At 51.0% G+C, this 22,461-nt stretch overlaps 8 protein-coding genes across 8 annotated transcripts; 2 read left to right on the forward strand and 6 right to left on the reverse strand.

Annotated features, from left to right (window-relative positions):
- Positions 1-226: 226 nt before the first annotated feature.
- Positions 227-1,110, reverse strand: M406DRAFT_251818 (A1pp-domain-containing protein; the record flags this gene model as incomplete). The annotated part of the gene is made up of 2 exons (XM_040916788.1): positions 227-343; positions 454-1,110. The coding sequence occupies 2 exons, from the start codon at positions 1,108-1,110 to the stop codon at positions 227-229; spliced, it is 774 nt and encodes a 257-aa protein (XP_040777899.1).
- Positions 1,111-1,848: 738 nt separating this feature from the next.
- On the forward strand, positions 1,849-2,974 carry M406DRAFT_355412 (Glutamyl/glutaminyl-tRNA synthetase; the record flags this gene model as incomplete). The annotated part of the gene is made up of 2 exons (XM_040923162.1): positions 1,849-2,034; positions 2,103-2,974. Coding segments are annotated over exons 1-2 (1,038 nt in total), but the record flags the coding sequence as incomplete, so codon positions are not given.
- An 857-nt stretch (positions 2,975-3,831) lies between these two features.
- Positions 3,832-5,536, reverse strand: M406DRAFT_337842 (uncharacterized protein; the record flags this gene model as incomplete). Its single annotated transcript, XM_040921295.1, has 6 exons — positions 3,832-3,877; positions 3,950-4,284; positions 4,356-4,537; positions 4,655-5,187; positions 5,280-5,434; positions 5,483-5,536. 6 exons carry the CDS (start codon positions 5,534-5,536, stop codon positions 3,832-3,834), a joined length of 1,305 nt encoding a protein of 434 aa, XP_040777901.1.
- Positions 5,537-9,149: 3,613 nt separating this feature from the next.
- Positions 9,150-12,517, reverse strand: M406DRAFT_79478 (uncharacterized protein). The gene is made up of 6 exons (XM_040925986.1): positions 12,136-12,517; positions 11,827-12,044; positions 11,325-11,713; positions 10,499-11,264; positions 9,666-10,435; positions 9,150-9,473 (listed from the first exon to the last, which is right to left on the reverse strand). The coding sequence occupies exons 1-5, from the start codon at positions 12,335-12,337 to the stop codon at positions 10,358-10,360; spliced, it is 1,653 nt and encodes a 550-aa protein (XP_040777902.1). The 5' UTR covers positions 12,338-12,517; the 3' UTR covers positions 9,150-9,473; positions 9,666-10,357.
- Positions 12,518-12,669: 152 nt separating this feature from the next.
- Positions 12,670-13,392, reverse strand: M406DRAFT_350335 (uncharacterized protein; the record flags this gene model as incomplete). Its single annotated transcript, XM_040922542.1, has 1 exon — positions 12,670-13,392. One exon carries the CDS (start codon positions 13,390-13,392, stop codon positions 12,958-12,960), a length of 435 nt encoding a protein of 144 aa, XP_040777903.1. The 3' UTR covers positions 12,670-12,957.
- Positions 13,393-15,209: 1,817 nt separating this feature from the next.
- Positions 15,210-15,978, reverse strand: M406DRAFT_321415 (uncharacterized protein). The gene is made up of 2 exons (XM_040919503.1): positions 15,692-15,978; positions 15,210-15,600 (listed from the first exon to the last, which is right to left on the reverse strand). Exons 1-2 carry the CDS (start codon positions 15,892-15,894, stop codon positions 15,270-15,272), a joined length of 534 nt encoding a protein of 177 aa, XP_040777904.1. The 5' UTR covers positions 15,895-15,978; the 3' UTR covers positions 15,210-15,269.
- Positions 15,979-16,543: 565 nt separating this feature from the next.
- On the reverse strand, positions 16,544-17,393 carry M406DRAFT_69121 (uncharacterized protein; the record flags this gene model as incomplete). The annotated part of the gene is made up of 2 exons (XM_040925230.1): positions 16,544-16,740; positions 16,892-17,393. 2 exons carry the CDS (start codon positions 17,391-17,393, stop codon positions 16,544-16,546), a joined length of 699 nt encoding a protein of 232 aa, XP_040777905.1.
- A 1,337-nt stretch (positions 17,394-18,730) lies between these two features.
- On the forward strand, positions 18,731-19,378 carry M406DRAFT_69122 (uncharacterized protein; the record flags this gene model as incomplete). The annotated part of the gene is made up of 1 exon (XM_040925231.1): positions 18,731-19,378. One exon carries the CDS (start codon positions 18,731-18,733, stop codon positions 19,376-19,378), a length of 648 nt encoding a protein of 215 aa, XP_040777906.1.
- Between the last annotated feature and the right edge of the window lie 3,083 nt (positions 19,379-22,461).

A 22,461-nucleotide genomic window follows, 5' to 3' on the forward strand; every position in this document is an offset into this window, starting at 1 on the left:
CATTCTTGTTCATTTCTCATGCACATCACACCAGAAACAATATACTCGGATAGCAATAAAACTTGAGTATGTTCGCAAGATGGGGTATTGAAAAGCTGTCTGCTTATGCTAGAGCTTTGATGTTGGTGCAAAAAAAACATAAATCCTGACGCCTGCCCCTTTCGTTTCCCCTGTCCGCAACTCCGTAAAATGCAATATACTTTTGAATAGGCCGGCCATCGACTGCCTACTGCTTCTGCTTTTTCTCAGGGTGTTCAGAGTCACCTGGCTCGGATCTGGGCACATCAGGAAGCTTGCTGGCAACCTCCTTGGCCTGGGCCGCCTCGGCCGTATCGGTTGTTGACTCGTCATCAGTTGCAGGCCTAGCAGCCTCTTCGACAGGTGGGAAATAGACCCTGGAGTTATATTAGTATCCATGAACAGATTTTCAGGTGAAGGTATCCTCGGAGGTACTGACGGCAAAAACTCCTCGTACGAGTCAACGTCCTGCTTTACCCAAGTGACGAACACCACTTTCTCGAGCTTTTGGCCCTTCTCACCCTCCAGAAACTTCTTTACAGCCGAGATCGCAACAGGGGCAGCCTCGAAAGGAGGGTAGCCGTAGATGCCAGTGCTGATACCACATAGCGCCAATGACTTGCATCCGTTGTCCACCGCCAGGTTCAGCACCGTGTTATACGCGGACGTCAACAGCTCCTCACTCTCCTCCGGCTCGACCAGGTCGTACATTGGGCCCACGGCATGGATGACTTTCTGACAAGGGAGCCTGTGTGCACCTGTAATCTTGGCGGAGCCCGTTGCACAGCCACCGAGCTTGCGACACTCGGCGAGGAGATCTGGGCCGGCGGCGGCGTGGATGGCGCCGTCAATGCCACCCCCGCCAAGAAGGCGCCGGTTCGCTGCGTTGGTAATGGCATCGACGGCGAGCTTGGTGATGTCGTGCCGGACGAGACAGACACGGTCGTTGAGAGCTTTGGATGGCGCAATGGGCTCTGTGGATCTGAAGCTCAGGGTCGTTGGGACCTTGGTGCCAGCCTGAGCGGGGATGAGTTTGCCCAGCTTGTAGAGGAGGGAGAGGGTTGGTAGCTCTTTGGCCGAGAGGACAGACATGTTGAATTTCCCGTTTTAAAGGTAAAGCTATGCGGACTGAAGAGGATAAATTGGGCGCGGCTGCCGATGTGTGGTGCAAACATGTAAACGTGGGAAGGGAAGGATATCATTCAACTGAATGACGACAGCGGGGTCAGGGAGAGCTGCTGTGGGCCTTAGATTTAAGCTCCCAGGGGCTTGCAGGGGGGAACTGTCAGGCCTCAACAGCCACTGCATTACTGTTCAGGGAGCGGGCCCTAGCCCTCGCGGCTCTCAGTGTCGGAGACCCCTCCCCTCTGGATGTCTTATCTTATCAAGGGCTGCCCCTCCACGCAGCCCCAGCTTCTCCCGTGTTGGATTTGCGTTTGGAAATTTGAGTCATCGGAGCCCAAAGCAAAAGACGACGAGCCTGCTCCCCAACGTCTTTGTGGTACTTCTCTCTTGTTCTCTAACTGCAACAAAAGGATCGTTGATATTTAATCATCCTTCTCTCTTCTTTGCGGTCCAATTGACGTCGATAATTGCGTGCTGATCCCGTCACTTTTAAAATCAAGCGAAGATGGCGGACAACGTGGAGGCAGTCACCGCCGGTGTTGCGAAGCTCGTGCTGGACGAGGAGACCGGGGAGATGGTCTCCAAGAATGAGCTCAAGAAGAGACAGCAGAAGCGTGCAAAGAAGGCAGCAAAAGCCGCCAATGTGAAGGATGCGCCAGCGGAAGCGAAGAAGCCAGCGCAGAAGCCCAAGGAGAAGCAGGAGGAGACGATTGACGCAGAGGCCATGTTCAAGCAGGGCTTTCTCAAGGACGTCTATGAGGAGCGACCGGTTACGCCGGTCTTCACCCGTTTCCCTCCAGAGCCAAACGGCTTCCTGCACATTGGCCACGCCAAGGCCATTGCTGTCAACTTTGGTTTTGCCAAGTATCGCAAGGGCCAGTGCTACCTAAGGTTCGTACACGTGGTCTTGAGAGCCTCGTTTTTCCCGTCGTCCAAGCACTGAAATTCCAGTCTATTAGATACGACGATACCAACCCTGAAGCCGAAGAAGAAATCTACTTCACTGCGATCCTCGATACGGTGCGGTGGCTTGGATTTGAGCCCTACAAGATCACATACTCCAGCGACAACTTCCAGAAACTATACGACCTGGCTGAGAAGCTGATAAGTCTTGACAAGGGCTACGTTTGCCATTGTGACGATGCCGAGATTAAACGTCAACGTGGCGGTGAGAAGGGCGAGACTCCTCGATACCGCTGCAAGCATGCAGAGCAGACTGTCGAGGAGAACCTGCAGAAGTTCAGAGACATGAGAGATGGAAAATACAAGCCGAGGGAGGCCTTCCTCCGTATGCAGATGGATATCACCGATGGAAACCCTCAAATGTGGGATTTGGCCGCCTACCGCGTGTTGGACGCAGACCACCACCGAACAGGATCGAAATGGAAGATCTACCCAACATACGACTTCACTCACTGTCTGTGCGATTCTTTCGAAGGCATCACCCACTCGTTGTGTACCACAGAGTTCATCCTGAGCAGGGTGAGCTACGAGTGGCTGAACAAGACCCTTGGCGTCTACGAGCCCATGCAGCGCGAGTACGGCCGACTCTCCCTCGGTGGCACTGTCCTATCAAAGCGCAAGATTCTGAAGCTGGTTGGAGACAAGATTGTAAGGGGCTGGGACGACCCGAGGCTTTATACACTCATGGCGATCAAGAGGAGAGGTGTGCCTCCTGGGGCCATCCTCGAGTTCGTCAACGAGTTGGGTGTGACGACCAATGCCACGGTCATTCAAATTGTACGGTTTGAACAGTCAGTTCGGAAGTACTTAGAGCGTACCGTACCGCGACTAATGGTGGTCTTGGACCCTGTGCCTGTCATTATCGAGGACATTGGCGATGAGGAGGGCAAGGAGCTCACGCTGCCGTTCTCTCCCAAGGACCCGAAGATGGGCAGCCACTCTGTCAAGATCACAAAGACCGTGTACATTGATCGGTCTGATTTCCGCGAGGTCGACTCCCCCGATTACTTCAGACTGGCACCTGGCAAGTCTGTTGGCCTGCTACAGATGCCCTATCCTGTCAAGGCAACAGCATTTACAAAGGACGACGCCACTGGAAAAGTCACGGAGATCCGCGCCGTGTTCGACCGCGAAGGCAAGAAGCCCAAGACATACATCCAATGGGTCGGTACCGACGGTTCTCGCAGATGTGAGGTCCGCTTATACAACCCTCTTTTCAAGAGCGAGAACCCCAGTGCTGCCGAGGGCGGCTTCCTCAGCGATCTGAACCCGGAAAGCGAAGTTATCTACCCGGATGCTATCATTGAGTCTGGTATTGACGAGGTCAAGAGGAGGGCGCCCTGGCCCGAGGCTGCTGGCGAAAGCGAGCTGGGCAAGGGTGGCCCGGAGTCTGTGAGATTCCAGGGCATGAGAGTCGCTTATTTTGTGAGTTCAGCAGCATCGTATGCCCCTATTTTGAGAGTCTGCATGCTAATAATTATCAACTTCAGGCGCTGGACTCTGACAGCACGGATGACAAGATTGTGCTCAATCGCATCGTGTCATTGAAGGAAGACGCTGGCAAGAAATAGATGAGTCAAGTAAATGTGATGGACATGACTGGAGCTCATCATGGTCAATGCTCTCTTCGATACACCAAGTGCATAGATAGCAAGCGAAAAAAGTTGTTTGCTCAGAAACGTCAAGCCCATTCAGCATTTCTCCAGCTGTCATCATGATGCGCTATCAGTAACTTCCCTCATCATTCCAATAAAGCGTATCGTGTTGGACCCTGTAGAGAAAGCACTATTAGCATCCTACGGACTCCACTAGTGATCGAATCCTGACAAGGCACAAAACTTACTCTGGTCCATTGGCCAGCAAGTCCCAATCGTAAATAAGGTTGATATACCGAAGAGCGTGACTCGCCACCTTGACGGCTCCAACATCAGTTGGGTGATATTCGGGTCCAATGTCGTTCTCTTGCAAGATGCCCGTGGTGTTGAAGATGCGCACGAAGGGCTGGCTGGTCGTGTTCAGTGTAGTTGTAGTGTTGGTAGTGCCGTTGTACACAATGGGGTTGGAGAGGTAGGCATCACTGTTGAAGTAGTTGTACACGTCCTGGATCTCTTGCGGGTAACCAAGGAAGGTATCGTCGTAGTAGTTATTCCCGTAGTTGTAGAATCCTATCCAGAGAGACTATTGATAGAAAATTGTGTGGATAAGTGCTCTTGTCAATGGTGTTGGGTTCCTTCACATGGGGGGCTTACCATAATCATGACCTGCGCATTAGGCCAGACACCGTGCACGCCCTCGATCAACCTGGTTAAGCTGTCTGCGTAAGTGTCGCCCGAGATATTGTAAGAGTTGTCGTTGGTCCCGATATTGATCACAACCAGATCTGCTGCAGGGTGCGCTGAAAAGTCCCACGGGTCTTCGGTCGACAGGTTCGCTGGAAAGGTTTTTGTTTTGCCCAGTCAGCAACAGCCGATGAGCCATTATCACAGCCAGAACACCAAAAAGCAAGGAAACGTCTCTCTCTCTCTCTCTCTCTCTCTCTCTCTCGTACCTCCATGCATGGCCTGCGCCCTCCCGCTTGTATCTTGTGTGTAGAACCACTGGGCTGACTGGCCCCTGGGGTTATCAAAGCAGTCCATATCCGTCACGCAGATACCAGGGAATGCGGTCACGGTGTACTCCGTCTCCCCCAGCCCTGCGCCGATGCCGTACCCAAAGCCGCTCAGGCCCTCATAGGTGGTATACATGCCGGCCGTGAGACTGTCCCCGATAAACTCGACCCTCCGCCCGTAGTCCGGGACCGCGACGATGCTCTCACCACCGGCGACGTGGACAGCGTCAATCTGGATGCCGTAAGCCCAGTTGGTCACGCGTACCTCGAGGGTATGGGGCGTGAGCGGGTACGTGAGGTTGGCGCCTGTGACGCTCGGCGAGACGAGGAGATGGGTTGCGCCGGCGGTGATGTTGGTGAACATCCACTCGAGCCCGCTGATGCGGTATGCAACGAGCACGCCGTCGGACGTCTGGTTGCCAAAGGAGATGGCGACGGTCTCTCCCGTGAAACCGAACTTGATCCCTGGGGCACTGATTTTGATTGTGGGAAGAGCCTAGTCAGCCTGCTGAGCTTTGTAGTGATATGCACATGACCACATGAGCGGACTGTTGGGAGAACTGACCTCCACCATGAGACGTATTGCGAGTCCCATCTTCCCTTGTAGGAAATCTCCGTGGCATTAGGCGGGTATGTGGTGAAATTGTACGTTGATGGGTCAATCTCAGTGTTTGGATAATCTGTCGTGCGCACTTGGCCATTCTGCAGGATTGTCCTCTCCTGTAGATCTTGCAGCAGCCTCTTTTCATGTGGTTTGAAGCCACTGACTATGGCAGTGATGAGCAGGACGCTCAGAGTCTGCCAGAGGAGATTCCGCAGCATCGTGAAATTTCGAAGCCTTAGTCAGGACGTGTAATCAAGTATATCCAAAGCTCGCCTTTTTTCCCCTCCCTTACGTCTTTCTTATCATGATGTGGTTGCAACACACATGCACCTAGCCTTCATATACTCGCCAAGTCTTAAGATTCCCATGCAACCCATTTAGAAAACCAGCGCAATTCCCTGTTCGCGGTGATCTCGGGCCACTCCTCCGGTTTGCCTACCTGGGCATCCATCCTCCCTCCTTTGCAGACTGTCCTGCTGTTGTACTTTGTCAGGTTCCCCTCCCGCGATGCAACCATTCGTCATTCCGTGCGACTTAGATGAGATATGATCCATTTCCCCTCACAGGCCGCGATGGTTTCCGACTGGTCACGCCCCTTTCGTGGAAAAATGTCGGCCACTTGCTGTGGATTCTCTTGGCTAGCCTTCCATCTTGCTTTTTTCTTTCTTTTTTGTCTGATTGTTTGACTCCGTCTCTGGCTACGACATTAGAAAGACACTCTTTGCAGAAATGGAATGTGTCTTGTGCTTTTGGAGGATTCATGGGACCTTAGGCTATAAGTGGCGTCTACATATAATTCATATAATATGCCTTGGCCTAGTCACTAAATGTCGGGCCGAAATATTGAATGCATGCAATACTTCGGGGACAAGCGTTTCAAGAATTTCCTTGCGAGTAAAAGTCATCCTGAATGGCATTGAAAAATTTCAGGTAAGACAGAAAAGAGTACTTTCGGTTAACAGCACTCTAAACCATCATACATGCACTTGACACCTCAAGGTGTCGAATAGCCTTTTCACGTGTCAACCGCGTCATTTCGTAGTTCGGTGCAAATAGATTCGTTAGCATCTCCGCTATAACGAGAGCGAACGTATGTGAGCGTTGAAGTGCATAGATAGTCCCGCCCAGTCTCGCGCCTTTTTGCTATATGCTCTCATCTTTCGTCTGTTTTGCTGCTCTATGCGTTATCGAGATATGCTGGAACAGGCAGATTCGGGTGGCCGAGGTCAATCTTGAGTCCACCAGAAAGGTGATATGTCTGGCGACTCGGTTAGCCATGCGATATAAGCTTGAATCGCTGGGTGACGTAGTACAAGTGATCGCTTCGAGTGACTGGCATTCTAACTTCTCGGACTGGTGAGAGATGTATGTGATCGTAATAGCGCGAGAAATGGAATATGATCAGGCGATTGCTGAATCGTACAAAGGAAGAATCGATGAGTAGCTGCATCTTATTCAAGGAACTGCTCATAGTATGGGGGTCCTGCACATATCTTATCCTGGATGCATTGTTTCGAACTCCTCCATTGCCAAACATTGGAGCTTTCTTGCAAGTTCCGGAATGCGTGTGGCCTGGGAGTGCAACAGGGGAAAACTCCATCTGACCAAATGGTGTCGTCTTCTGCCTTGGCGGTCCGTCCCAATGTTAAATGACAACCTTATAGTATTGTGTAGGAGGGCCCATAGCTGGAATGCCTGTAAATGGTGTGTAAGCTGTCTTGATTGATCAACGAACAACCTGCAGAGTAGCAGTGCGTTACACAAGGCTGTACTGTGCCATCCTGCACCCTTTGACCTCTCAGCATTTGCCTGGGGAAGAGAAGTATTAGTAAATGAGTGTGTGTATACCCAAATTAGGGCATATCCTGCATCTAGGAGCTTTTTGCTCCTATAAAGAATATGGTCTAGAGGTTTAGACCACATACGTAGTTTCTTTCATCACTATAGCTCTGTTGCACACTCAGGTATACGATGTGGCCTGCAAGTGAGGTGAAAGGCTTTTGTGCTTAATTGACCAACTCTGCAGTTTATTTGCATTTCGCTTTTGATAAGTAAGATGATGATGTGAGGATAAGGTGACATCGACTTCCCCTCTGACCCCCACTCCCCTTCACCCTCCCTCTACACCCTCTCGACCATCTGATTGTACATCTTCTCTGCACAATAACAATAGTCTTTGAGTGATATTACGAGGGGCTATTTTGTGCATACTGTAAATGATTGCAATCTTCATGAAGCTCTCAGCATAGTTACGAGATTACTAGTCGTCGATCGGGATGAATCGGAAATTGAGCCCTGCGATTGTGTGACGATGATGGTAGTATCTCAGGCAGCAGGAAAGTCGAGCAAAGAAGGGTGTGTACATGGTGCGGTCTCAGGGGACCACGGGCAGGGGAGGTCTGGCCAGATGCGCATCAAGCGACTGCACTGAGCCGTGTTGCAAATTACGATCGAGCACGTGAAAACGATATGCATCAATTCTTCTGTTTTTTTCTTTCTGTCTGTGCGCAGTTGCCAAAAAGAAGCAAGAAAGACGCCCGTCATTTCCGACGTGCCGCGCAGTGTGGTGGGCACAGTATGTCCTATGCAGTTGATGGTGAAGAGGTCATTACTGTATACTGTACTATGGTAGCCTCCAGCGAACTTCGCCCCTCTTTTTCTTCTTCTTCTTCTTCTTCTTCCATTGTTTCACCAAACGAAAAATTGGGTACTACTTTGTATGCAAATATGCCCATCCATAGTTGCTAAGAATAGAAGACGAGCAAGACTTTGGATGGATTCCACCATGTGAACCAAGATTGAAGGAGAGACAGGTGGAGGGGGGCCCTGTTGCAAATGCGTTCAAATTTCTCTCTGGTGCCCCATCTCTAAGCCACTCCTTGGCGGTCTAATCAACCCGTCCCGCGTGCGCCCCCAAGGCTGTGTGCTGTGGGATCGAATACTACCTTGCGCCCAACTCTACTGAGCGTGCACAAGATCTCGCTTCAAGGGAGGAAAAAAAAATCATGGATGGAAAAAGGAAAGAGTTAGGGCAATAACTGCAAATAGGGCATGGCTTGTGCGTTCTTTTTTCCGTCTCGCTCCCTGGCAGGATTTCTCACTACACACCTACAGGCCGTGGTGGTACCTTACGTCATATGGCATGTTCTGGGGTCGCAGCAAGTGCTTGTTCTTATTGCACAGTGGGGGTTTTGGTTTGCGATATGGGACCAAGATACTTCACCATTCTTCTGACGAGCGCAGCGCACGCTCTCGCTGGCTAGGTACACACCCACACCCATTCTGGATGATGATGATTGTGTGGAGGGAGGGGGAGACGTGGTGGTGGACGTTTCGAGAAAACGGGGCAGTACACACCACACCAAAGATTTCCAAGGCTTGGTCTGACAGGCCGGGGGGGGGGGTGGAGTGGGAGGTGGCAGAAGGCGGTGACATCGCGCCCTGTCTTTTGGCATGCGACAGCAAAAAGGTTTCGCTTGTTTGTCCGAGTCTAGATTGCCGTCAATTTGTCGCAATACCCACTGCCAGGGGTACGAATGCCGCGCATACATAGTACATGGCTGGAATTGAGTCGGAACTGGATGGAGACCCTTGAACGGCGTCATCAGTTCGATACATACTATGACTCGGCCCTGTCTCCTGGTTTTTGGTTTTTTTTGGTGGTTTTTTTTTTGGTTTTTTTTTTTTGGTTTTGTTTTTTTTTGTACTGTTCTATGATTTAACCCAAAACTTTCTGCACTTGCAGCCTTGGAAAAATACTAATAGACGTCGGTGCTCCTCAAAACTTGGGGGCTCTGTTTCCTGTTTTGCCTGAGATGATCATTCCTCTCAGAACATCTACTATTTATACCAGTCCTTGAAAAGGAAGACACATTCCTTTCCCTTTTCCATATCGCCATCAACTAACCACTTGCCTATCATACCCAACACTTATCGAACACAAACACACACACACACACACACACAAACACACACAAACTCACACTCACACTCACAAACACTCAGAACACACACCCACACGCACCTCTACACCTCTCTCAGAGAGCCTTACTCGTCAAGACCCACTGTGGGAACCACGACAGCCGGCCGCAAATCGTTCTCGGGGATCGGCACGTCTGAAACTACAAACCACGCGGTCTGGCCTTCTTGTCAAATGTGAGCGATCCAAAAAAAGATTCCGGGTGCGAGGATGGCGTATGTGTGTTTGGTGTTTATGAATTTGTGTGAAACGATTGCGTGTATATTCCAGAAAGGGTGGGAAGAAAGGAAGGAAAAAAAGATAACATTACGAGTAAGCACACTTTTTTCTAAGGCTATTTACTGACAAGGTCCATTTCTCCGACTCAGCCTCTCACACGGACCCCAAACTCTCTCTTCTATCTATTCATCTCAACACATACCCACCATGATTGAGATTCCACCAAAGGCCCTGATCCGTGACCAGGCGGACTGGCGATGCCCATGTGGGCATCTCAACCCGGACTGCGACATTGTGTGCAACAAGTGCGGAAAGCGATGAGGACCAAAAAAAAAAACAAAAAAAAACCACCAAAACACCACACGAGCCGGCACTCGACGAGCATAACGATGACACGCACACTTTCCCTTCTCATTACGTTACGCCCTGAACAGGGCAAAGCAGGACACACCCCATCCGCCTCTCAGTGGGCATCAGCGATATTCCCTTTTGATTCGGCTTGGATACGGATTCTCAGGCTCGGCAATTTAGCAACGTTTGACTTGGGGCTTGGTTGGGCCGGGCACGGACAACGTATACGAGGGTGTAACGGCATTGAATAATACAGATATCTCAATAGTGGATCTAGGGTTGGAGCACGCTGGATGGATGGTATCTTGTTCCAGGGACGGGCAAAGTCTCATGTCTTGTATGTGCGCGAGGCGAGATACTATGCAGAATGTAACTACTGCTGAAATGCAAAAGACTGGCTCTTTTTTCCTTCCAATAATAGTACAGTCCACACACAAACATGCGTCCCATCGAATATTCAGACAGAGAAAGAGAGAGAGAGAGACCATCATCATGACTCGGACGCCTCACTACTGAGCCTAACCTTGCACATGGTTCCATCGACTGGCTTGGCTGTGACTTGAATAGACTAGGTGAATGTCAGCACTAGGCAGCTCGTATAACAAAAGCAATGATCCAAGACCAAACTCACATTGAAGAGCTCCGATTTCGTCTTGTAGTAGCCCTTTTCGTCCACAACAGGGTGACCCTCCCCGTCCAGATGCAGCTCGCCGATACCGACCTTGACAAAATCATACCTCCTCGCCACCAGCGCAAGAATGACCTTGGCCTCGATGTTAGCCAGCTCCAAGCCAATACAGCTCCGCGGCCCACGCTCAAACGGCCGCCACGCCCCCGCCGGCACCGAGCGCGAGTCTTCGCCCAGCCATCTCTCGGGCCAAAAGTCGTCGGCCGCCTCGCCCCACACCGCATGGTCGCGCTGGATAATGTGGCTGTTGAGGTACAGGACGGTCCCGTCTGGGCACACTTGGCGTCCATCTGGCAGGGTCAGCTGGAAGTTGGACCCGGGCGGTGACATGCGCGCGGAGGCCGCGGGAGGGTGCAGGCGCAGCGTCTCCTTGATCACTGCTGCGGTGTAGGGCATCTGGCCCAGCAGCTCGCCGCCGCCTGGGGCGAGGAGCTTCGCCCTGACGGCGTCTGGGTCGGCGTCGGGGCCGAATACCTCGTCGAGCTCGGCTTTGAGGGCGCGTCGCTGCTTTGGGGAGCGCGACAGCTCGTAGAGAGCCCACTGCATGAGGATGCTCGTCGTGTCGTGGCCTGCGAACATGAAGACGCGCAGGTTGTCGCTCGTCTGTTGCAACAGTTCGGGCGTGAGCTCGTCCATCCCCTGCAGGCTGAGAGCCAGGACGCTGCGTGAGTCACCACCGCTGCTATGGTTGTTGCTGATACTGTTGCTACTGCCATCCTTAGAAGAAGAAGATTTTGCTGTGTCGTTGCCGTTGTTGACGCGCTCGTACTCTTTGCGCACAATGTCATTCATCAGGCGCTCTACTTTGGCAGCCAGCCTCCGCCGGATGCGCTCCCTACGCCAGTTGGCACCCGGGATATCGATTCCGCTCCGGCCCCTGAACTGGGCGCCAATGCCCATGTAGGCCACCAGCAGCTCGTCCTCCTCACCTGGTATTTGGGCTTTTAAGTCCTGGCCCATCGTTACCGCCCCGATGATGTCGAAGGTCAGGTTGGTGGCCAGCTGGTCGAGGCTAAACTCGTCGCCGCTGCTGGCATAGCGGTCGAGGTGGGCTAGGAAGTATCTTGTCTTGTCGAGGATGATGGGCAAGGTGGTGAGGAGCTGCTGGGGGGCGAAGCCTGGGTTCAATCTTCTTCGCTGCTGTTTCCAGTGATCTCCCTGTACACACACACACCCACAGACACACACGAGGGGGCGTTGTCAGAGACTCACGACTTTACTTGTCTTCAAACACTGCTTTTGCAAGTGGTAATATGAAAATAGGTACATACCTCGGCAGTCAAGATGGAATCCTTGCCCGTCAGGTGCCAGATGTTGGCAAGTGTAGGCGACTTGGGCGTGCTGCTGGGCCATCTCGAGGATGATTTGGAGATCTGCTCTGCCACTTCGTAGTTGCTGATGACGAGGATGGGATACTCGAGTGGCCTAAGGTCCAGCAACATGACAGGTGGGCTTCCCTGCTCCCGATAAGCTTCAGTAAGGACCATATCTGGAAAGAAGATGAAGAAAAGCATAAAAACCCGTGGTTAGCTCAGAGCACTCCTCTTGACACACTTCTTCGCACATGCGTGTCTACTCACCTATATGGCGCCTCCGGTCTCCTTTCTTGAACAGCCTGTTAAGCACCTTCAGGTGGCCCCAGAGGAGAGATGGCTTGTCCAGCTGTGGGAAGTCTGCATACTGCTCCAGCCTCTTCCATTTCCACCGTCGAAGTGTCTGGGCGCAGTAGACGGTCAGGAGGGCGAGTGCCGTCCACAAGATTGGCTCAGGTATTCCTAACATTTCGTGGGCTGATTTCGATCCAATTCATCAAATTGTTAGGCATTCAGCTGGTGTCTTTCTGTCCTTTTCTTTAGAGCATTCCACTATCTGCGGGAAATGTTGGTGGGCACATGGATTTCAAGAAAAATGCCACGAGGTGACGACTGCTTTGTTCAGTTGTGCGGGAGGGGGAACGGACGGTGATGCCGAACGAATAGCCGTTAGTGTGCTGTTGGCTGTAAGTGCTGTGCATTACCGTATCCTTTATAGACCCCTGTGCAAATGACCCTGCACGTATGTATGGCTCTACGTTCAATGAACTCCATTTTAAGCGCTGGACAACCTAGCTAGCAAAAGGGGCCGTATAGGTGTTTGAACCCTCGACTTTCGGGCAAACCACCTGCAGTACCCGACGTCACCCTTCAAGCCACCTGCGTGCTAACGACCCATCTTCTTGAATGACCTGCCTTCTCTGCTAGCCTCATGCATGCGGCGTTTCGACGTAGACTCTGCATCAGATTGCATGCATGACCCATCTGCATGGGCACGCATTGGGAAGCAGCACGGCTGTCTCCTCTCCCGTTCATTCCGAAGGAAGCCCTGCTCCCTCATCCCATCTACGAACTTGTTCCCCAATCCGATTAAAACATGGACCCCGTCCGATACATCAGATAGAGCAAGCCCAGCCAGGCGATCATCACGTAGATGTTGATACCCAGGACCTTGGGCGCTGCACTAGTCGCAACGGGCGCCGACCTTTGGTGGTGGTCCTTAGCATACGCTGCTGCTGTTGTGCCGACTGATCCGAGATTGCGTGGATTGAGCGCCTCGGGATCTCTTCCTTCAGATCCCATGCCACCGTCATCATCAGCACGCCGAAACGCCATTCGGCTGTGCCAGGTCGACGAGGAGCCGTCTGTCACCGCGAGCGAGCGTACAACAGGTTCCCTCCCGTCATCTTGTCGGGAGGGGGTGAGGACTGGCTGGCCCCTTGGGTCGTGAGTTAGGACGGGAGACAGCAACAGACTGATCAGCATGAAAAAGAGCGCGAGTGCTGGGATCTGCGCTGCGAACATGGCGTCTGATTGGTTTTCTTGTTTTGTGGTCTGGAGGGCCTTGTCGAGGGTGGTTTGTGAGTTCGATACATATGACATTAAGTTTATTTGTCCTGGTGAGATGAAGGATCGCAACTGACGGAAGAGTGGAGAGTGTGATTTAATAGGCAGCACCTGGCATGTCTTGAGAGTCCGAGATCGAGGAAGAAGGATACGCAGATCTGTCTGCTCGAGGCGTGAGGTGAGGTGTGCGCGCGCACTGGCGCCAAGCCAGAAACCTGCGACAAGTCGAAACGTGGAGGAGCCTCCTGGAGAAGAACCTTCCCTTATAACCCTAACCCTCTTTATCTTGTATGGCCTCAACTGCGCTCGTATGGACCGCTTCTGTCGCCTGTGCAGTTTACACAACAACACTGACCCAAATAAGATTTTGGAGTTGGTGAATTTTGGCATGCATTCTCACTCCCTGCCCCGAGGTGCGAGGACATATACTGCCTTTCAAGGACCCATATCAGTTGCTTGTTCTTCCACTTGATCTTTATAGCGGATCCGGAACATCACAGGCCAAAACCAGAATTTCTTCCTCTCCCACGCCTCCTACAAGTCCGTTCCGTTTCGTGGCATGCGACCCAAGAGGTGAACCAGGGTTTCTCATAAGTCATCTTGAAGACCCATCATTGACGTTATTCCGACCCTTGGATAGCCCAGTGTAACCGACGCACTGAAGGGGGTTCTACTAGATTATCTTGATAATCTTTTCCGTTGCATTGAGGGCCTGCCGGTGGAAGATCTACCGTCGTACGTTACAGATCTTTGTTCCTAGTTCTGCTGTGTAACCGCATGTGAAAGTCATAGTTTGTCTTCATCCGACCCGCCGAGCATACGTGGGTCTCAGAACATCCATTCCAATGCCGTCAAGACCTATGAAGGACTAGGAAGGCATGGAAAGAGCCCGTTATCCTTGAAGGGTTTATTTCCAGTGACAGCTACCTCCTTGGTCATCACCATATCCCTAACTAGTAGGTCGATGGCCCAGGAAATGTCTCCTGCGTCCTACATCGTCAAGCCAGTGGATGCTGGGAACCACAGCTGAAAGTCAAATTCGGTAATGCCTGTTCGATGGCTCCCATTTTCGACTCCGTGGCCGCGCTTTGAGTTTGAATATAATCCATATAAGAGACAAACCTTCTTGGGTACACACTTGCGTCATCATGCAATCTATCTCTCTTGGAAAGCGTGCGTGTAGCTGTCACGACAGATAATATCTGCACCATACCTTACTACGGTTCATTCACTAATTGATTCCAGTTGCATTTATAAATCCTTTATCAGCAAATACCCCTCCGCTGTCTCGACAGAAACACATAATATTGGATTCCCACTATGTACGGGCAACCTCTCTTTCCACCCTCCGGTCTCTAATCTTATCAAGCGCCATGTAAATCGTCGACGATAGCTCCTTGATCTCGGAGGTGCTGAGTGGCTGCCCTGGTCGGACCCTTATATGATAGTCGAATACAATGATTTTTTCAGTCGGCTCGTGTGTTTCTTTATCAAAAGCCCAGGAAATCAAGGATACTCGATGCTCCGTGACATAGGTGTTGAGGGTCTGAGCCGCTTCACCCTCCAGGGACGGCCCTGGTCTGTCTGAAGAGTCAGGTCTGCCCACAGCCCAGAGAGACTGGGACGCGTGGTCCCAAGATTGGCTTCCGGTTGATTGATTGTTCTTGCTCATTTTGATATCTCCAGTGAGTCCCTGGTTGTGTTTCAACTTTGAGAAGAGCATTCCGGGGTCAAATGTTCAATTACCAACTTGCAGCTGCATTTATCATAATAAGCCAGGAGAAGAATCATTCTTATTTATGCTGTTCCCCGATAACCTTCAAAAAAACTCATCACTAGGCCAAAACCCGCCAACGCCATCCTCTGACTAATCTCAAATCTTCCTCTGTGATCTCTGAATCACCTCTTTCGAGTTTCGCACTCAATCGCCTCAGTCTCTTCGATACCGTCTTCGCGACTCTGAGTGTCACTTCGTTTTGGAAGACGTACACTGCGGCAAAAACGAAGAATGTAAAGGAAGCCAGTCTTCCAAAACCGTGACGCAGGTCCAATATTCGATTGACCAGGGACTTGCTCTTCTGATATGCGTATTCAGTATCGTTCGATGATCCCTTGTCGTCACGCGGCCGGCGCCATATGGCTCTGATTGCCGGAATCAAGGCCGCCCTTTCACCCGAGGCTTGGTCAGTAAAACTCTCAATGACATTGAACTTCTTGTTTGCTGTTTTGCGGGTCATCCCAAAAAGATCCAACTTACATGAAGCCGCCTAGCAACCATTTGCGCCACCGGTGTGACTCCGCCCCCCGGATGACATATAAGACTTCCTCCCGCAGTACCTTCAGATCATCCATCACGACGCTACACTGGAGTCGGAATCTATTTTCCACCTGGAGTATGCCGAGTCCGTATGTTTCCCTGCGCAGACTTATCAAATCGATCAGCCCGTCTTCGACGACCATCCTGGCACCTTTTATACCCGGCGGCACCTGACGCGGTGACTGTTTGCGAACGGGCATCTGAGGTCCCGCATATGCCTGACCCAGCGTCTGAGATGAATTTATCTTCTCATCATAACTAGGGTCCTGAGGAATTCCTGTGAGCACGGAAATATCTGGCTGTCTCGGAGGTCCCGACGAAGCCGTTGCATCTGGCCTTGGTGCTCCTTGAGCTCGGGGGTTTGTCTTGGGTGGAGGATCAACATTCATGGTGAGCTCTTTCTCGAATTGAAAGGCTGCCTATCTCATGCATGGGCAATTGAAATCTCGAGTCTATGTTTTAAGATTTGGAGTGGATTAATCAGAGAGGAGAGTGTTCTCTGCCATAATCGCGGCCCCGTATTTGTTCAGAAGAAGAATGTCGTACTATAACGTTTCGCGGGGAACTTTGGCGTTGTGTTGTGTGCGGCGGATGACGGCATACGATCAATCAGAGGCTAGCACGGTGATGACTTGGACATGCAGCCGGACAGAAACAGCTAGGCCGTGTGACCTCTTACGGATAATCTAGGTTGCATTCCACAGGTTGGTGGTGCGGAGGTTCCATTTCTGCCAAGGTACATATGTAGACTATCATTCATGATGTGACCACTTTTTTTCTCTTTCTTCGGCGTCAAGCCCATCCTGCCAGCGTCATAACAACTGGCACAGGTGCAACGCACGTAGCGTTGTTCTGCTCATCTCTGGTACAGCTCAGTGGGAAAGTAGCCGTGTATTGCGGATAATAGAAGTTGCAAGGCAAGCTGTAATTGTTGAAATAGACACTTCCATTATTCCCACTGTCCGCATTCGAGTCTCCGTAAAATCCCACTGCGACGGGGTAGTTAGAAATGGTACAGCAGAACGACACATGGAAGAGACCTCACAGGCTTATCAAGTCTTGAGCCTCAACAGGACTTTTGTAAGGGGAAACTGTCGAGATTGCGAAAGGGTTGGAAGACTAAGTACGAGAACAACTTACTGATATCCGGCCCGTATCCACAGTCAAAATGGCCCTCACCGAGCTCCCAGGTGCGGCCTGCATTGGTCGGATTTGATGCTACACAACCCGAGGGCTCCCCAGGAACACCATTGAACCCAATCTGCAGAGTGTCAGGAGGTCCCCATCCGTACGGCTGGTACGCCACCAACGGAAGGCCAACGTCGCAGAAATCAGTGCAGATACAAGGATCCGCCGTCTCGCAGAGCGTGTCCGTCTCTCCATTCCAGCAGACCTTGGAGCCAGTAGGAAAATTGGCGTTATCGCAGTCCAGGTTGTGGGATGAGTTGAACCAATGGAAGTAGGACATGGTGGCGGTTGCAGGAGCCACGCAAACGGTGGAGGAGATGGTGACTGTGGACAGGGTTGGCGTGCTGGTGGGTGCTGAGGTCGTGGTGATCTGGCGCTGGTGGAACCCCTTGGACGCGGTGACGCCCAGGCCCAGAAGCAAAGAGAAGCAAAGACTTGATGAGAATCCAGACATGTTTCCGAAAATGGGGGCTTGTTGAAGTGGCAAGACTAACTAGATGTTCAGGTCTGGATTGTGATGCAGAACTTGGCCTTCTTATAATCATTACATATATACATACCTACGTATCAAAGACTTAATGTGTTTCCGTACGTTCACATGCGCGTATAAAAGAAGACCCCGCATCTCAGCTCTCGTATTCAAAAGTCTGGAGCAATCCTTCGCTTGGCATTGCACAGACAACCGTGAAAGTGAACATGCAGCATATCTCGAAGAGGTAAAGAGGTAAGCCTCCGGAAGCTACACCGCTTACTCGGGTGTCCTTTTGGACCCCAAGGCTCCTGAGATGGCTCAGAGCCCACTGAGGAGAATGCATAGTAATCTTTCGCTGCGGGCGTGCTGACTCTCCATGTCACGTAGGCCTTCCATCATGTCGTGTACCCAACCCGAAGAATTATTGGTTTTTACTTCATTTCCGAGGTCGGTACAATGAACGGGACCTTCAATACCACGTTGCCTCATCAAGTCCTGGTTGAGTCTCCGAAATGTGCATGAGTATCTATCCGATGATACTTCTATGGATAAGACAGGAACGTGGGACTGCGGAGAAAGCAGTTGTCATGCGAGTATGGAGCATTCCATATCCTATTAGGCACTATCATATTACCCGAGGAGAGCCACGAAACTTTGTTTCCAGTAGAAGGAAGCTTGAGGCCTGCAATGAGGTATAGAGATCAAGATCCCTCCGCCCCGATTTGCTGGAACTTGTTCAAATCGAGATGCATGCTAAAATTCTTGGGAGAAGTCCCTACATGTGTTAGAGTACAGACTAATTATGAGGAACAAAGCAATTTTCCACGTACCCTCTTGGTGATGGAATACGCGCCCCAGAGGAAGGAAAAATATGTATGAGTGCAGAAACAGGAAAGCCGGGCATTCCTCTGAGTCTCGGCCGAGACGCCTACAAAACGGGAAGTCCCCAGGGAACGGGCCCACGTCGGACCCCGCCGCAGATGTGTAGTGGGACCATGCGTGGTGGTGTGATGGCGCGACGCAACTTTTCTGTAGAATGTCCTAGCATCTTGATGATGTTTCCCCCGCAGCGCAACCTTTTTTTTTTGGACGTCACGAGTGCCCTCGAGATATTTCTAGCGTCAACATCAATATCAAGATCAGGTGATGGGTATGAACATGTTTCTTGTGTATATAAAGAATTGAAGTAGACGGAGAATGGAATATTGTAGGCTTTGTCGTTATGAGAACACATTCGAAATTTGTCTCGAGAAATCTCAGGACTCAATTGTCGCACCCGCACACAACAAGATACCAATTTCTATCTTCACCAACAAAAGATGGCTGAAGACATCATCCATCCCCAAGTAGCACCTCCAAATGCACCACAATACCATTTTCCAGGATGGTATTACTACACCCCCGAGCCCTACCACACAACGTCAATTCCGAAACATGCCCGACACATGCCTGCACCCTTGAAGGCGGCTCAGCATGCAGTACGCGATCTCACACATCCGTATGCAGACGGCTATCCCCTTCCCTCTCCGCACACGGACATTCGCGAGTCGAGGTCTGCCTATTACCTCGACGTCGAACTCCCTGGACTCCGCGACAAGAAAGACGTGCGGCTGAAGTGGACCGGTGCTCGATCTCTCTTCATTGAAGCATATATTCAGCCGCAACCACTTCCTCAGCAGGCCTCGAAGCCGTCGTCTCCAGAACCATCTCCTGCAGGACCATCGTCGGAGATGCAAACAGCCGCCCAGCATGAAGTGGACAAAAATGAGGAAGAGACGACTCATTACCTAAAGAAGGAGAGAAAGACTGGCCAGTTCGCAAGGGCCTTTAACTTTCCGGTGGACATCAAGCAGGACGAGACCGTGGCTAAGCTAGCATTCGGGGTTCTTACCATCATGGTTCCCAAGAAGGAGAAGGATAGCGAGGAGAAGCACAAGGAGGTTGCCATCGAACATGCGGGCCACTGAAGATCTTAGTGATGTTCCTTGTTTGTTTAGGACTCCAATTGGAACTATGTTTCTTTTGTCTTTTCAAATATCCTCTATTTCATTATTTCTAATTAGAAACTGAACGTTCTATATCGAGACCTGGTGTCATTGAATCGAATTTTACATCAACACCTACAGTATCTCCAGCCCAAGCCAAGAGTAAAATGCTCTTCTATTTGCGCTGAAACCCGTAAGCAACAATGTATTATGGACTGCATAAAAGATGAATGCAATGCTGTTGGCTCTATTACAGGGGAATGTTAAGAAGATGTATCTCGTCAATACAGACTTTGGCAAACTGTTCCAGAGTAAACTCAGATCTTCGGTTCCAGAACGTGCAAAGCACAAACAGTCCCCGTGCCTGAATTCTTCAGCTCCGAGGTTGACAAATTCCAATTGTGCTCAATCTGCCAGTCCTCTACGAGACTCCGTGACTGGTTGAAAAATTGTCTTGGTGGCAAAGTAATTGGTCTTCCAAAGCGGGTTAGAGGACAAGCCTCACTGCTGTGACCGTGACTTCAGAGAAATTAAAACTTGCTTGCTACTTTTTTCGAGGCTGATGAGAACATAATACACTTACTGGGAGCCTAAGAATATTTCCACAAAGCGTCTTTACCTAGACATTGCCAAAGTGTAAGTGAATGGGGCTCTCCACAGTGTCTTGCAGTCTCATCACAGTTTGCTTTCGCTCCTGTTTTCGGTAATTATTTCACCGCTTTATTCCTTCGAGCCTCCCTTTTCTGGTGAGTCCTCAAATACCGACAGTCGACTCCTAAGTTCTCGACGGACACAAGACTAAACTCAAGCCTGAGGCAACTGCGAACATCCACAATACGCGCGCACGCTACCATGTTTGCCCGCTACCATGTTTAGCGAGAGTAGATCTTTCAGGACCAGAAAGAGGTCATGGTCACGAGCATGGGGGCCAAAACCAACTTACTGTGCTCCGAGCCACAACTTCGACGCTCAAGAGCCGTGTTTCTCACGAACGTTCGAACATCAAAGAAGCAAGAAAGCGGGGCACAGAAGGAAGAGCTTCGACATATCTATCAACGTGGACCGCAAGATGCTGGCACGAACATGGATGTCGTGTGAGAAACAAGCCGAGACAGCAGCGGCCGGGTCGCAGCTATACAGTCACCATCACACTGGACAGCTCCGAGCCCACCTCGACCTCATCCCGCCGACCATCTGTATCCAAAGTCGCAAAACCTGGTGAAGCCAGTGGCTATGGCTTCAGACAGCTCATTGTCTCGATCGTATCTGGAGACCTCTGGTCGCGTTTGCGACGTTCACCATTTCTATGTGACTCCGTCGGCATTCTGGTATTTATGCTACGAGGTTCAACTTGAAACCAGGATATTAGTCCCACGCCTCACACCGTACAGGCAACCGAACACATCTCAAAGCACTTCAGCCATATCGTCTTGGCAAAGGCACGCCCAGCCGCACTCCTCAAGGCAGAGCTCCGCGTCGCCAGCAAGCTGTCGCTGCTCAAGGGTCCTGCCAGCCTGGACTTGGATAGGACGTTCCTGGGACGCACTGAGCTACCCCTATGTCTGTCTGGCGACTCATCCTCGCTCAGCCTGGACGTTGACACTGCCATTTGCATTTTCTCATGCGCCGAACCGGCCATCAATCGGTGCACGAGGGGTACCTTAATCAGGGGGATAGCGCGAGCTACATTCGATCCATCCCACTAATCAACACACGTGCTAGTGGTAGTAGCGGTGGCAATCCTACCAGCTTGGCAGTAAGGGATCCGATCCCAGTCAGCGAGGGAGAGAAGCTGAAGGGCGAACATCCGCAGCCGCGTGGTCTCGTCGTGGGCGACGCCGAGGTCTAGAATGGCGCACCCTTGGACAATACCAACGGAGAGAGCCAGCATTGGGGCAAGGCTGGTGCCTCAGACTGAAGAAGGCTGACGGATCAACCGGGGTGTCTCGCTCCACAGCGGGCAGGGAAGTCAAGCCGACCTTGGAGTACAATGTCCTTTTCCCGGCTGGCGATCGCGCTACATAGGTCGCGGAGGCTGTCCACTATTGAGACAAATGCCCGTCTACAACCACCGAGGTTACTCCCTTTAGCCATGGGCTGGTGTTTGTTTTTGGGTGTTTGTATCAGATTTTTCTGAGTTGTCACATACACTGGGGTGACTTTGGGTGGCTTGAGAAGAAATGGTCTGAAAGATTGTTGGTGTCGCTAGGAAGGCAGAAAAATAAACGAGAAGAATTACCATAGATTTCAATGTGTGGCGGTACAAATAGCAAATTAGTATGACCATTCTGAGACACTATCCAATCTGTACCACCACATACATATTTGCTACATTTCTTCGCCCCAGATGTCTCTCGATCCTTGTTTACTTCTCTTGTCATTTGGCGACCATTGTTACGATGGTTGGATGGTGTTGACAAATTAGGTAGCTTTGTTTTGATACAGTTCTCCAAGATGTTGGTCAGATGGAACAGGGCCACTGTGCTTGGAATATTTCGCTGTTTGGGTTGATTGTTTATGGCAATGAGTATCTTCTTGAGCCTGCAACTCGAATAGTTCTTGAGGGTGAAGGGCCGTCATGAGTCGACAGACTCTCATGTGAGTTCACTGGTCATCCAAAAATATACCCGTGGCCAGCCATAGGAAAGATTTGAGAATAAAATCCTTGGCTTGGACATCTAGGCGCAAGATCACTCCATAATGCCTCATCGCTTGGTCCATCATAAAATTGGGCAGTATAGACAGGCTACAGCCACCACGCCCCCCTTACCTTTGCAGAGGATCAATAGTCAAGACTACCAGTGTGGTCTAGCGCCCCCAGAATATGTTTCAAGTCATTCGTTTTAATACGCCGAAAGAGCCCGGAACACATGATCTACCACACCCGGCGAGGCGCCCTTTTTTCATCGGACATGGCTGCATGTCCACCCCCCGTCGCGGCGCAACGCACATGCAGCGTTCACCAATCATGCTAGGCTGCTTGGGAAGTTAGTTAAGTGTGTCAGATACATACCACAGTACTAGTAGAAAGGTATGCAGCAAGGGATGTTTCTGTGCCTGTAGTG

Source organism: Cryphonectria parasitica, assembly GCF_011745365.1.
Source record: "Cryphonectria parasitica EP155 unplaced genomic scaffold M406scaffold_3, whole genome shotgun sequence".
Taxonomy (NCBI): Eukaryota; Fungi; Ascomycota; class Sordariomycetes; order Diaporthales; family Cryphonectriaceae; genus Cryphonectria; species Cryphonectria parasitica.